Below are 15,193 nucleotides of genomic sequence, written 5' to 3'. Positions count from 1 at the left end.
AAAATACCTCATAGTTGGGCATCAGTGGCTCATGCCTGTAATCCTAGCTACTCAGAAGGCTGAGCCTCTGAGTGAGGAATCAAGGTTTAAAGCCAGCCTGACAAGGAATGTCCATGAGACTCTTATCTCCAATTAACTACCAAAAAGCTGAAAGTGTTGCTGTGGCTCAAAGTGGTAGCGTTGTAGTCGTAAGCACAGAAGCTCAGAGATAGTGCCTAGATACTTGAGTTCAAGGCCCAGGACTTCCACAAAAAGCAGGGGGGGAAGAACCCTAGGAGAAAAGTTTGAACCTTTCAGGCCAAGTCAGAATCAACACAGCATATCTGAGTATAGAAAGCTATCTCCTGTGCATTCAGAAAAGAGAACTGAGACCTTTAAAAAGCCCACTCTTTTATTTTCTCCCTCTCTGTCAAAGGGCTTTCTTTTTAGATGGCTCATTTTTATATTGCCTCATTGTTTCCTTTTTAGCATGAGTTTTTTTTTCTGTCTTTTGAAGAAACTGTAAATAGAAACTTTAATGAAGAGATGGCAGTGAGTAATTGGAGAGCAGAATTTATCAGCTGCCAGGCAACTCTCATTCACTCCAGAAAATCTAATGGGCACGTTGATGGAAATGAGCATGTTTCTCTCTAGATAGCACCGACTTAGCCATCTGGGTGGCCTGAATGTAAGGAAATCCTGTACATAGCAATCTTAGTTATTCTTCCAAGAAAGAAAAGTGAGTGATTTTCTCGGAGAGAAGGGGATCTTGTTGGTATATAGAATGAGTCACCTTAACATTTTTAAATGATGCGTTTAATATTCTTCTGCTTGATCAGTTAATATCCTTGAGGGGTTATTTCCTTCAAGCTTTCTCTCGATAAGAGCATTATAAATAAATGTACCCAGGAAACTTTGCAAACATATCCTCAGGTCCCTGAACAGCACTGAGAGATTTCGAAGGGCACGTACAGGCTTTGAGCAGTCTGCTTTGACAGGTGACTCATGCACCTTTTAATCAACAGTTCTTCATCCTGAAAGTTTCAGGGGGGCGGGAGCTGTCGTCTCCCTTGAGTTTGGAGATTTGCTTTTTGGGGGATATCCTGGGTGGGGGTAGGGGGGCTGGGCACACATAGGAAAATGAAAGAAAGCTTCGTTTGGCCACCAGAGGGAGTAGCTGGTGTCCACGAAGTTCCAGAAAAATAGAATTAACAGAACATTTTGAAAAAGATGTGGTCGAGTTTAAAAGCGATGTCTTTTATGATTCATATCACAGTTGTCAGGCATGTGAGGTTTTAGATCTAATGATTGGTAAAAGTTCCAGAGTGTGTGTGTGTGTGTGTGTGTGTGTGTGTGTGTGTGTGTGTGTGTGTGTGTGTGTGTGTGTGTGTGGTTTTGGGTTTGGGATTTTATTTCTCTTTGGAAATATAGCTTGTGGCATATTCTGTAGGAGCAGAAGGTTTGCGGACCAGAAGAAAGCTTTTAATGCTCACAATAAACTTGTAGTATTTGGTTTTCAGCATGTTGATCCCTCCCAGATTTGAGATTAATTCCATTCTTCTCTTTCCGAAGCTAATCTTCTGTATAACTGTTTTTTGTTTTTTTTTTCTTTCAATATTTTGTTTTTACCTAGCTGCTCCTTATCAAGTGTTTGGATTTGGCTTAAAGTGGAAAACACCTAAAAGTCTCCTGGATAGTGAAATTCATCCATCATTCTGAAGAATCATTGATTCTTCGGAAAGGAAACAGATTGTAGGTAGCCCACAAAGTCATTTCTGCATTAGGATCTTCTGGGTTAATAGGAGTCTGCCTGCTACTTCCTCCCCGCATTTCTGAAGCTGCATTCAAACCTTGCTTTCAATGTCTGGGAAAGTGGTCCCTGATCTTCCCTTCTCACCTGTTGGCTCTTGCCCACGGGTCATTCCCTGCTGACATAGAACAGCTCTCTCACAGCTACTGTTGGCCACAGATCTGATTGTTTTCACTTACCTTTTTCTCTGAAGCAGGGATTTGCTTCGCCGTGAGATTTTTATTTTTATTTATTTATTTTTTGGTAAGGATTTCCTTGAAGTCTCCATCAAATAGATCAGCAAACGAATTAGAATTCCTTCTGCTGCCCGAGAGCTGACAGGAATGTTAACTGATGCTTACCTTCTGCTTGGGTGCTGATGGCTTGGGAAAGGGAGTTAGTGGAGTCAGATGCCAGGGGATAGATGGTCTGTCCTTGCTCTCAACCAAGCACAAACGTTTCATTCCCTCCTTACTGTGAATGAAAACGAACTCAAGAACAAAAGATGCCCGAGACCTTCTTTTGGCTTTTCACTGCCTTCATAGTATGGGGTTCATCCTGGTGGGCATGTCTGGCTGTTCTATTAGGCAGAGCAGGCTTAGAGATAGGAGGCCAGTGTACTTTTAGGGTAATATAAAGTTGAAAATATTTTCTGTCTCTTTACCCACTCACCCATACCATACCGTGTACCAGGGTTTGGAGTCAAGCTCTTGCCCTTGCTTATATGGCTAGTGCTGTACCACTTGAGACATTCTTCCAGCTCTCATTTTTGCTTGTTATTTTGAAGATGGGGTCTTGTGGGCTTTTCTGCCCTGGCTGACATTGAACTGTGATCCCCTGGATCTCAGCTTGATGAATAGCTAGGATTGTAGGCATGAACTTCCAGTGCGCGCCCTCTCTCTCTCTCTCTCTCTCTCTCTCTCTCTCTCTCTCTCTCTCTCTCGCTTTCTCTCGCTCGCTCTCTCTTCTTCCTCCCCCTCCTCCTCCTTTCCTTCTCTCCCCTCTCTTCTTTCTCTCTCCCCCTCTCCCTCTCTCCCCCTTTCTCCCTCTTCCTTTCTCCCTCTCTCCCTCTTCCCCCCTCTCAACAGAGTTTCACTGGGTTTAGATTGGCTGCAAACTTGCAATCCTCATGCCTCAGTTTCTGTCCCTCCTCTCCTCCCTGGTCTGAGATTACAGGTTTAGATCACCATTAGATACCCACCTTAAGTTTTTCTTAAGTCTAATGCAAAACATTGAGTTTTTCAGTTAAAAGATTTTTTGTGTGTGTGTGTGTGCTAGTACTGGGGTTTGAACTCCAGGCCTGGGGACTGTCCTCGGACTTACTCAGAGCTAAGTGCTCTAACACTTGAGCCACAGCACCACTTCTGGCTTTTTCTGTGATTGTGGTACTGAGGAATTGAACCCAGGACTTCGTGCATGCTAGGCAAGCTTTTCTACCACTAGGCCACGCTTCTGGCCCAAAGATTGCTTTTACAGGTAATGGTAACATTGCTATATTTATATGAATCTAATCATAAAATGAAATTGTCCTATACATGCATGTATGTATGTATGGAATGCTAGGATCTGCTAGTCTTAACGTGACCCAGGCTGAGGAGGGTCCTGAGTAAGCCCAAGTGCAGGATGCATTTGCAGTCTCTGAGGCTCAGGTGATCAGGAACAGTTATGGAGACATTTGGTCTTCCCTCTCATCTAGTATCACCTGCTTAAGGGTATATCACCCAGGAAACCTTTGTGCCCATTATCCTGAGGTTGGCCTTTAATGATGATGTGTAGTTGGGTAGGAGGGTGTGAAATGAGACTTTGTTCCATTTCAGGGTCATGTTTTCTTTTCCCACTTACAATGATGCATAGAGAGTGCATGGTCACAGGACAGCCAGTTGTGTCAGAAGATTACCTCCCCTTTAGAGTGCATGCTGGCAGAGCGCCTGCTACAATGAGTTGTTTTATGTGATACCTTGCTATTTAAGAAAAATCTCAAACTTCAACTCACAAGCTAAACCAGAAATCCTTACTTTGCATGGTATGGTGGCTCCTACATGTAATCACAGCACTTGAGAGGCAGAAGCAGGGGAGTTGTGAGTCTAAGGCCAATCTGGGCTACCCAGGCAGACCTTGTCTAAAATAAAATAAAAATCCCTGCTCAATACCTTGCTAGTTATTCCTTGGAGAACAGATTTTAGAGATATTACTGAGTTTTATGAATGCAAAAAGCAACCTTAAGTAGATAAAAAAAAATTTTTCTATCCCAATCCAGTCACATTGGATACATAAATGTTTGTTTATTCATCCTCATACTTGGCCTTGATTTTACTATTGAAGAATTTATTTATTCTTTGGTCCAAACATTTCCAAAGCTATTGCCCGTTTCTTCTGGTTAAATCACTTTTGAGAAAAAAACAGTCTTGGTTTAAATGTTCTGTTTGGATTTTAGAAATTCATTTTTGGAGAAAAAAATGAGTTTTATATCACATTAAAGAGTTTGTTGCAAGGGACAAGATCATTCTTCCCTGGGAATTTTTCTTGCAAGTTATGTTGTCCTGAGCCAGTGTTCTGTAGCTCTTCCAAATCTGAGGGTGACTTGAATTACAGAAGCAATGTGGATGGAATTCATCCTTCAGTTTGGGGCCCAGAAAAATTAATGGTGAGAAACTGACAATGATGAGTTCCACTTTCTCCGGATGCGTTCCACTGAGATTTCCAATTACCCTCTAGCGCCATCTGAAAGGTTAATTTCAAAATGCGCACCATATCTAATTGTGTTAGGAGCTCATGACTTGCAAAGGACAAATCTATAGAAATGATTATCCTTGGAGGAGGTGAAGCACACATAAGCAGTTTATCTGTGTTTAAAGTGCAATCCTCGGGCTGCTCCTGTGTTGTGACTTTAGGTTCTAGGCATAGTGTGTGTTGGCATTTGCTCCAAGGATCTTCCTCTCTGCATGTGCGATCTCAGGGGACTTGCTGAAGACCCAGCCTCTACACTGAAACAACTTAAGGATTTAATATTCATCTTTCCTGTTCCCTGGCACCCTTCCCCTTTGCTACCATGGTGTCTCTTGGCGGCTCTTTTGACCCATCTTCTCCCCACACGTCTCTTTTCCCATGGTTGCAGATCTGCACATCCTCACTGCCCTGAGTCACAGAGTTCATCTGCTTCTTTTGCCTGCCCTGTAGGAGTACCAGGCTCAGGTGGAAGAGATGAGGCTGATGATGAATCAGTTGGAAGAGGACCTTGTCTCTGCCAGAAGACGGAGTGATCTTTATGAATCTGAGCTTAGAGAATCTCGGCTCGCCGCCGAAGAATTCAAACGGAAGGCGACCGAATGTCAGCATAAACTGTTAAAGGTAGTTGGCCATTCCCAGCAAAAAGGGGATTGAGTACTTACTGGAGCACATGCACAGATCATCTTCTCAAGATGCCAGGACCCCATTAGCCTAATGTAGGTTTTAGGGATGTCGAAGGAAGCTCCTGGTCTCTGTCTATTATTTACTGCTTACTATTGACTCTTTAGGTCGCAAAGACAAAGTACGAATGTCTGTAAGACGTCTTGGGGGTTGACATTTTCTAAATATTGTACCTTTTGTTATTTGCAGGCAAAGGATCAAGGGAAGCCTGAAGTAGGAGAATATTCCAAACTGGAGAAGGTATGGTTCTCATTGATTGGTTTTGCTTTTGGGGGCTAGATTAGGAGGGGGAGGCGTGGTACTGGGGTTTGAACTCAGGGCTTTGCACTTGGTAGGCAGGCATTCTACCATTTAAGCTACGCCCCCGGCCATTCTTGTTCTAGTTATTTTTCTGGCAAAGTTCTTACTTTTTGCTCAAGATTGGTGTCAGATCTGTCATCCTACCTCTGCCTCCCTTGTAACTAGCTTGTTAAGAAATAGGTTCTTGATAACATTGTTTTTCCCTCCGCCCCCCCCGCCCCCCCCGGCCCTGTCTGGCCAATCATCCTCTTTATTTCTGCTCCCAAGTTGCTAAGATTATATAAATCAGCTACTGCACCAGATCCTAGTATACACTTTTTTGTGTGTGTGTGTGATACTGAAATTTCAACTCAGGCCTTCACACTTGTGAGGCTTGTGTTCTACCTCTTCTTAGTTATTTTTTGAGATAAGGTTTCACTTTATGCCCAGGCTGACTTGAGCATAAAAGTTTCCTATTTTCTCTCCTCTTTCTCCTTTTTTCTCATAGCTGGGATGTCAGGTATATACCACCGTGCCAAGCCATTGTACTTCCTACATATCTGGAATGGCAGGCAAGCACCACTATACTGAGCTATTGGTTGAGAGGGAGTCTCATGAACCTTTTTTGCCCAGGTTGGCCTTTAGCTGTGACCTGGTGGTCTCTGTCTCCCAAGTAGCTAGGATTATAGGCTTGCGCTACTGCATCTATCTGCATTTTAAAGTGTTACTATCAGTGGGAGTCATTGGGTAAGAGAGTACTTTCACAATAGATTGAGAATTCTTTTAGGTTTATTATATTGTTACTATTACTATTTTTGGTGCCAGGGACTGAATCCAGCTCAACTACTGAGCTGTGCCTCCAGCCCCTCCAGCTTTTCTTTTCTCTTCCTTCCTTTCTTTTTTTTTTTTTTTTTCAGGACTGGGGTTTGAACTCAGGGGCTTGGGCTTGGGCTTGCTTACTTGGCTGGTACTCTTCCACTTGAACCACACCTCCAGCCCTGCTTTTTGCTAGCTACTTTGCAAGATGGAATCTAGTGAATTTTTCTGTCCCCAGATGCCTCTACTATCACTCCCCCAGGTCTCAGTGCCCTATGTTACTGGCTTGTAGGCATGAGCCACAGGCACCTGGCCTCCAGTCTTATTGTAATCTGTCCACCTTTCCATGTGATCGTTCAAAAAAAGAGAAAAGACATTTCTTTATTGGTTGTACCTCCTCACAGCATGTAGACCCAATGGTTATATCTTCCCCAAATAGCATGTAGCTCCAGATATGAAGGAAAACATGGAGATTCTCTAAATCAATTTGTGGTACAAGGAAGTTTCATTTGAACATGTCCATTTCTGTATACAGTGCTTCTTGACCATAATCAGTGCCTCCATTGTTCTCTTGCCTCTTCCCTTCCTGTTCTTTTCTTCTTCCTCTTTCTCCCACTTTCCAAACCTGTCTCTAACATTCCCACATGTGCCCATAAAGTATTTTGACTGTGTTCGTCTTCCTTCACCCTTTGTCTTCCCTGAAAACTTACTGTGTTATCAGGCACTTGACATTACTGTGTTGTTGGTTCTGGAAGAGATTAATAAAAAAAAAAAAAGTTGACAAGAAGTTTTGCCCTGAGATGTCAGAGCTTATGACGGGCCAGCTGTTCTTCATTTCCATGAGCTGTTTAGAAAACAGACCCAAGGACCCCCATGGGAACTTGAAAGAAGTAGGACTGGTAGTAAATAACAGTGAGCTGTGAGAGATGTGATGCTTATTATACCTTATTTCCTGGCTTGTCAACTATAGGTCAATGCTGAGCAGCAGCTCAAAATCCAGGAGCTCCAGGAGAAGCTGGAGAAGGTAAGCCTGAGGTGATTTGGGGATCCCCCCCATCTGTTTTCACATCATCCCATTCTTTACCTCTTTCCTGGAGCATCCAAGATGAGAGAAACAGAATTAGTCACTCCAGTGCTGAGGAAAATGGAGCGGGAGGGAGAGATTACCTGAAAACATCAAGGTTCTGAATATATATGTTATATATTATCCCCTTTTGAGACATGTCAGTAGTGTTTATTTTTAAAACCTAAGCTGTGTGAGACTCTGAAATAAAAAGTTCTTAATTATGCTTTGATAGAGCCCAAGAGGCAGTTCCTGGTGTCTCAGGGGGCCTGGTTGCCTACATAGCACGTTTGTGGGAGAAGCCTGGGTTCTTCCCAATCCAGACAGCTTTCATGAGAAGCTGCCGTGCCTGAGAGTGGTTGGGGGTTCCCCAGAGCCATGACATAGCAGCAGATGGGCTGGGTTTGGTGTGCGATTTCTTACAAATTTTGTGCTAATGGATCTGCTTCTATTTTTATTTTTAAAACTCTTTCCTGACTTTTCTTCCCCAGCTTTATTAAGATATAATTGACAAATAACAAGAAATGGAGGTTTTTTTTTTAACAGTTTCTATTAAGATTTTAATTAAAGCGAATACATGTGAGGTTGGTGGCCTCACATAGTCTAATCTTTCAGTGCCATCGACTGTAGTGCAGTTAAGAATGAAATACAAATTAATAAATTGGAAGCCTAGCAATTTAGCTGGATTGCTTTTCTGTAATTGTGGATTTGTGAATTATCACAGATTATGACTATTATGTTCCCTTGCAAAGTTTTTACTTAAAAATAATAATTGTAGCTTTTTGTTTTTTTTTTCTGGTAAAAGTTGTAAACATTCTCCATTGGAAACTTACATTCAAATAAGAAGAAAATAAGTGGTTGGAGGTAACAACATTAATGCTTAGCTAGACCAATCATCTAGAACTTTTTGTTTGATTCTCTATGATGTATGGCATTAGACATGCCAATGATTTTTTTTTTTATAGTCCAACAAAGAGAAATGCATTAAGCAATGATAGGATGCATGCCAGATTCAATGTTGTTAAAAAAAAAACGCCCCTTCCTATAGACTAATAAAAAGAATGCTTATATATGGGTTTTTTTTCCCCTGCTTATATGTTTTGGGAAAAAAATGCAGCCTATACAGAGTGTTATCTACCTCATCCATCCACACTGTTGTTATCCCTCTTGTCACTCTTGTTCCCTCTGTAAGGCTGTTAAAGCCAGCACTGAGGCCACCGAGCTGCTGCAGAATATCCGCCAGGCCAAGGAGCGGGCTGAGAGGGAGCTGGAGAAGCTGCAGAACCGAGAAGATTCTTCAGAAGGCATAAAAAAGAAGCTTGTCGAAGCGGAGGTGAGCAGAGGGGCCTCCAGCCTTCCGCTGACTCATTCCCAAGTGACCTTGAGATTGACTTTGGTTGTACCAAGGGGAAGGAACGGAAAACCATTACTCACTTATGTTTGACCAAACTTCTTCCCTTCTGAAGATCCCTGTGAAAGTTGACAGGCCTGGAAACTCCCCCCACCCTACCCCTAACCCCCAGAGGAAAGAAAGATCTGTCTCAGCCGCTCCAAGCCCAATGATGTCGCCACAGAAGCTTTGCTGTCTGTTTTCCTCTGGCCTCCTCACTAATCTGGAAGAATTTATATTTTTAGGCTCACTATAACTGCATCTCCAAGTCTCTCTTCTTCTCTCTGTTTTGCCTTTCCCTCCTTTCCACCATGTGAATAATGTTAATTTTCAAGGCTTTACCTTTTACCCATATGACAGTGACTCTCAGAGCCATATTTTAGGGCCTCTTCTCTCCTTCAGATTCTTTGTTGTTGTTGTTGTTGAAACCATTTATATAGTTACACTGAACATAACATGAGTGCTTTTTCATTGTACAACTTAAATGGAAGTAGATGAATATAGAGTGAAAAATGTGACATTTCTTTAGGGGTTTCTGCCAATCCCCAGCCTTGGGTGATTCTTCTATAGAGCAGATGTAACATCAGTGCACCATTCTAGTGCTGAGTCTTTCATTTTTTCCCAACACAATCTGGGTGTGACTTTCCCTACACATGGCTCTTTAAGGCTGTCCACACCTCTTCTCCTGGCCCTGTTTCCCCTGTTCCTCCACAATTCCGAGAGCCTCATATTTCAGGTGACCTTGGTGTCTTCTCCCTCTTCGTTGCCTCACATTGGTCAGGGCCATTAGTGTTCTTCTGGTCACCCTGGGCTTGAGACCTTGGCATCATCCCCTTGATCTTGGACCCTGCCACTCAGTGAGTCACTCAGTCCTATAAATATATGCTGTTTCTCCTGCTCGTTACCCCCCCCCCCCCCAAAGTGTTTCTGTAGCCGTCTTCAGAATACAGGACCTTTTCAGTCAAGCAAACGTAGCAGTTTCTTGGTCTTTTGCTTCCTCTCAGCTAATTCTTGTAGCATAAGACTCCTGGATTCTTCCCCCCCCAGCCCCCTCCCTCCCCTGCCCCAGAATCCTTGCCCCATCCCAAAGCTTTCAGTGTGTGTGTGTGCGGGGGAGAGGGTTCTGTATATCTTAAGGGCATCTTTGGGCCTGGCACATGAAACCATCTGACCCACAAGCTCTGTCATTTCTGCCTTTCACCTGCTCCTTCCTAACCCATCCTGTGGCAAATCTAGACTTTACCTGGGGGCTTGCACTGGCTCTTGATCACGTCCATGTTTCTGCCAATGGGCCTTGTTTTGTGCAGGACACCTTTGTTCTTCCTCCCCTCTAGCCCTTCCCACTCCAAACTCCCATAAACCTTTCCTCTTCAATGGCCCCACTTCAATATAATTGGTCAAAAGTCTTCCTTTCTGCTTTCTAGAGCATCCCACAACTATTCCTTTCATGCCCTCACCCCTACAGCCTTTTAACCTATGTTGTCTTTCTTTGTATTTGTCTTATCTTTGCAAGGGCAGGAATAACATCATCTTCCTTTCTATTTCCCATGATGCCTAGTGTGGTATTTTGCAGATAGTAGGTGCTTGGTAAATATTTGAATGAATGAATGTACTCTCGGAATCGATGCAACTGAGCCCTTGAATTATAGAGCCTTCTTTTCTTCACTGTTACTTCAGGTGGCTGAGAACTTTTCTTGCCAAATTTGAGTGTTATGCTTCTGGAGGGCTCTTTCCCTCCTGAATGCCAGGTGGTATGCACCATTAAAACTCTCTGATTGATTCACGACCTACAGGAACGCCGCCATTCTCTGGAGAACAAGGTAAAGAGACTAGAGACCATGGAGCGTAGAGAAAACAGACTGAAGGATGACATCCAGACAAAATCCCAACAGATCCAGCAGATGGCTGATAAAATTCTGGTGAGCAGGAACAGAAATTGCAAAGTCCAAAGATAAACAGGTTAGAGATTGCCAAGGGAAGGGGGTGAGAAGAAGTGAACACTCCCAAGGGAGTTATCGCCAAGTTGGTGAGGTTCAGAGAGCTGGTTTTGGTTGAGCGCCACATTGTAGAATAGTATAAATGAGCAAATATTGACTATTTCAACCCTGGTAACAGGTCCAATCACATATATTTATATATTTTTGCTCTCTTTGCTTACTGCCTGGCATTTTTTTTTTAAAGTAGAACATGCATCTTTTCATTTTCAATGCATTTTTGTAGGAGCATCTACATCTTTCTCTCAGCAGAGCTCTGCAGGGCTGGGTAACTTCACGACACCAATTTACAACCCTTGTAAAGGTTTAGAATGTTTAGACCCAAACCCCAGATTCCTGCTTTTAGAGAAGAAAGGAATTAGTCATACAGAATTGTTTTGCTCAGAATAGTATTTGTCATAGATCCCTGTTCACCCACTCACTCTCTTCTATAGTTGGTTATTGTTATTTTTTTTTAAACAACAAAAAGTTTTCCTTAGATGTAGCAGATCTTAAAAAAAAATTTTTTTAAAAGGTTTGTAATCATCCAGACCTTCTTAGGTTCTGATGACCAAAGTAATCAAGGAAAGGCTTGGATGGTTGCTGTTGTAGATACATTGCAAATTTTGTGCATACTAGGAAGGAAAGAGGCAGTAACTGTGAAAGGGTCTCCTTGGATCTCTGTCCCAAAGCCAGAATTTTGCTGTCATGGTTGGAAGACTCAGTGATGATCAAAGTCCATGCATGACCTCTTTTTGTCCTATCCCTGGGAGAGTTTTGTGTTATTCCTCCCTGTTATATAAGAAGGTGAGGTGATGAGGCTGCTCCATCTCTTTCTCCACATCACTCCTTACTAGCAAGGTTCCAGCAAGAACCTCAAGAATGGCCAATTTACGCTTATTCAGTTTAATACCAACCCACCTCCACCTGAATTGTTCAACCCTTGATGCGTATCTCTGTTTAGATTAGTAAGAATATGGATGTTCTCGAACAAATGGGTAAAAGAGGAATTGATTAAGTTGTTGCGCATTGATACCTGGTCTTTATATATGTATATGTGTCTGCAATCAAAGCCACATGCGTGACTGTTAGTCTACCCTCTCCATTCTCTTGTTCTATCATCAAAGTTTCTCTTGGCTGTCATCAAGATTGGAGTTGTATCGTGAGTAAAATTAGATCCCACTACTGCTATCTCTCCCTTGCGTGGTACACACAAAGTGGTTAACTCTCTTGTGGTTGCAAAAGTGTTCTTCTGTTTTAATGGTACTGTGTTCATTCATTCATTCAACAAATATTTAATGAGCTTCTACTATGTGCCAGGCACTGTTCCAGAAGCTGGAAGTGTAGCCGCAACCAGCAGAATTTGCATAACACAACTGCAGGGTTGATCCAACACATATAGAAAAAGAGATGTTTTTAAAAATGACAACAACAACAAAAAATGCCAAACCACCAAGCAGTCAGACTTTACACTATCTGTTTTTCCAAATGTTCATTTATAATTAACTCTGGGAATCCAGAGTTCTGCATTCTTGGATTTTCTGTGTTCTAAACTCCCATTCATAGATAGACCAGAAATTTTGGTCACAAAAATTGTCGATCTCAGGTATCTATCTCACCTCTCTGGACCTATTTTTAGATTCTGATCTCCATTTTGATGCTATCTTATGAAGACAAAGAAAAACGAAGGAAAGAAGATATCAAGTGATTTTTTTTTTAACCCAAATGAAAATTAAGTGGTTTCTTTGCCTGAATGTATCTTACCACCTGCCCAAGTGCCTTTGTGGATTGTGATTTTGTTTAACTGAAGGTGCCTTTTGCTCAAGAACCCTTTGCTTAGGGTGCAGAGAACAGTCCTTAATACTGTTATATAATTATGATTCTGGGAAACAGTTCCCCACATGAGGCTTCCCTGAAAGTATTTCCTCTTCTCCTAAGAACTTTCCAAACATAATTGGGGGTTCTTATTATACCCAAGTCTTGGCTTTCATCAAAGAAGTAAATGTAGGTAATCCTTTAGCGAGCATACATAAAGCCCCTAAAAAAATGTTTTTATTAATTAGAATCCTGTTTACATTCAACTTTCCCAGATCACATCTGTTAGAGTGCAGTCAATTTTGTGCTTCTGGTTTTAAGACCAAACATAGATTGCAGAAGATTTTGTGCACCTGGTCTGAACACTGAACATTTTAGTCCCCCCACCTAGCAAAGCCTGTGTCTGCAGACTAGACTTTCAAAGCTTAATCACTAACATTTCATGTGCATGTGATTCTTAATGTCCTTCTTTTTAAAGTTTTTTTTGCTTCCATTCTATGAACATATCCTGTATAATTTCCTCATTCTTCAAAATTCCCGTAATTACTTTCACTTCAAAGAAAAATTTCATAATAGTGCGAAGAGATGAAAACTTGGAGTAATGACTTTTGATATCAGTAATTAACTAATGGGTCCAGATTCATAAGAATTAATTTAGACGCAGCGATCTGTGCATTCAGAGCATGCTCCAATGAATGGAATGAGCCTTTTTAAAAGATCGGTTTATAATACACCGGCAAATGAATTGGTATAATTTCCAAATGAATTCCAATTTTGTTTAAAAAGCAGAAAACTTAACAATGAAAGAGCCAAAGATAACCTTAAATTTGAGCTACTAATATTGCTCCAGATTATCTTGCCATCTCTAATATGTATGCGTGCATTTCCCATCCTTATTACTAGATGGTTTTGTGTTCCTGTTGGCTTGCATTATCATGAGTTCATATAAACATGGTATCACACATGTCTCTTTCAGTAGTCACATTCCATACATAGTAATCAGTGAAAATGTTGAACCTCAGAGCACTGGAATTTTAACATTAGTTTTCCCTTTTAGCTAGGGTTCTTGAGCAACAATTTTGTGAATGAGGAAAATGCAAGATACAGTTTATCATCATAATTACTTTTCTCATTTAAGGCTGTCATAAGAGTGAAACAGGCCTGAGGCTCTCAAGACAGAGATCAGGGGCTTTGTGCTTGTATTAAACTTCGAAGTGTTACTTTGTTCTCTTTGTTTCTCTGTAACAAGTTGAGCAGCTACTTTCTGTCTGACCTGAGATATACTTCTGATCCTAGCCTTACAGCCTTCCAGTGTGTGTGTGTGTGTGTGTGTGTGTGTGTGTGTGTGTGTGTGTGTGTGTGTGTGTGTGTGTGTGTGTGTGTGTGTGTTTCCAACATATGTATACATGGACATAGGAAACACAGAGCCCAGCTTGGTGGGGACTTCCTTCCTGTGAGCCTAGCTAGTAATGGAGGAGCAGCTGTTTGTGACCGGTGGTGTCTGTTTCCTTTGAGAGTATAGCAAACATTCCAGGGCTCTTCTCTTAGCATGCTTGACTCTCTGTTCTTTTATACCCAGGAACTGGAGGAGAAACATCGAGAGGCTCAAGTCTCCGCCCAGCACCTAGAAGTACACCTGAAACAGAAAGAACAGCACTATGAGGAGAAAATCAAGGTAATGATACTTCTGATCTTCCCTAGCATTCCTCCTGTACTACATATGGCTTCCCTCTCTTCTCAGGCATGTTTGGCCACTTCTTGCCACACCAAAGGACAGTTTGGTATAAATGCTCTCTTTATTCCCTAATGAGAGGCTTAACAATTTAAAATAAAATTAAAAAAAAAAATTAAGTATTTTAATTCCATCTTTTTTTTCAATATTCTACTCAGTCATGAAAATTTAGATATGACCATGTCTTTACACATGCTTTACTTTTTCTTTTTATTCCTGTATCTCAGACTTCAGGATCCTTTCCTTTGTTCTAAAATATATCCATTAGAGTTGGGTGTGATGGTTGTGCTTGTAATTCTACTACTTGGGAGCCTGAGATAGGAGAATCTTGAGTTCAAGGCCAGCCTGGGCTGTGTAGCAGTTTTTAGACCAACCTAAGTGACATAGGGAGAGGTTAGCTTAGAAAACAAAAAGATATAAACAAGCAAAAACCCAAGAATATCCCTGAAAACTTTATATACTGAAGATCTGGCAACAAACTCTCTTTGTTGTGTTAGGTTGAAAATGTAGCTGTTGTACCCCCCCTTAAAGAGTTTTAATGGGAATAACGTTTTTGGCTGTTATCTTCCTACATCCCTTTCTGGAAATGGGTCCACTGGTTTGCCCTTTAGTATTAAGGTTGTGAAGTCACCTGTTGATAGTCTTCCCTGCTTGCTTTGAAACTGATCTATCCTTTTTCTTTAAAATTTTCCTTTGACTTTAATTCTTCTGAAGTTTTGCTTAGATATCTAGATTTTATTTTATCTTCTTTGAGCCATATAGAGATTTTGAAGATATTAGCCTATTTTTTTATTGATTGTAGGAAATTAGTGGTCATTGTATCTCAAACGGTCTCTTCCTTTTTGTCTTTCCATTTGAGAACTTGACTAAGCATCTGTTAGATCATCTCTAATTTACTTGTTCTAAATAAGTTCTACTGGCTTGTTTTCCTGTTTGCTAACTCTCCTAG

The 15,193-nt window shown here is 41.5% G+C and overlaps 1 protein-coding gene across 9 annotated transcripts in view; it reads left to right on the top strand.

Moving 5' to 3' along the window:
* Nucleotides 1–15,193, top strand: part of Cit (citron rho-interacting serine/threonine kinase) — a 183,424-nt gene that overhangs the window by 101,857 nt on the left and 66,374 nt on the right. For all 9 annotated transcript variants that reach the window (XM_090320230.1, XM_090320238.1, XM_090320237.1 and 6 more), the window contains 6 exons: nt 4,946–5,116; nt 5,366–5,416; nt 7,242–7,295; nt 8,527–8,667; nt 10,518–10,643; nt 14,092–14,187. In XM_090320230.1, the coding sequence (XP_090176356.1) occupies nt 4,946–5,116; nt 5,366–5,416; nt 7,242–7,295; nt 8,527–8,667; nt 10,518–10,643; nt 14,092–14,187 (639 nt within the window). The remainder of the gene's footprint in view (nt 1–4,945; nt 5,117–5,365; nt 5,417–7,241; nt 7,296–8,526; nt 8,668–10,517; nt 10,644–14,091; nt 14,188–15,193) is intronic.

Source organism: Megascapheus bottae, chromosome 28 (genome assembly GCF_031878675.1).
Source record: "Megascapheus bottae isolate mThoBot1 chromosome 28, mThoBot2.hap1, whole genome shotgun sequence".
Taxonomy (NCBI): Eukaryota; Metazoa; Chordata; class Mammalia; order Rodentia; family Geomyidae; genus Megascapheus; species Megascapheus bottae.
Note: the sequence above shows the minus strand (reverse complement) of the source record. Positions and strands in the feature narration are given on the sequence as shown.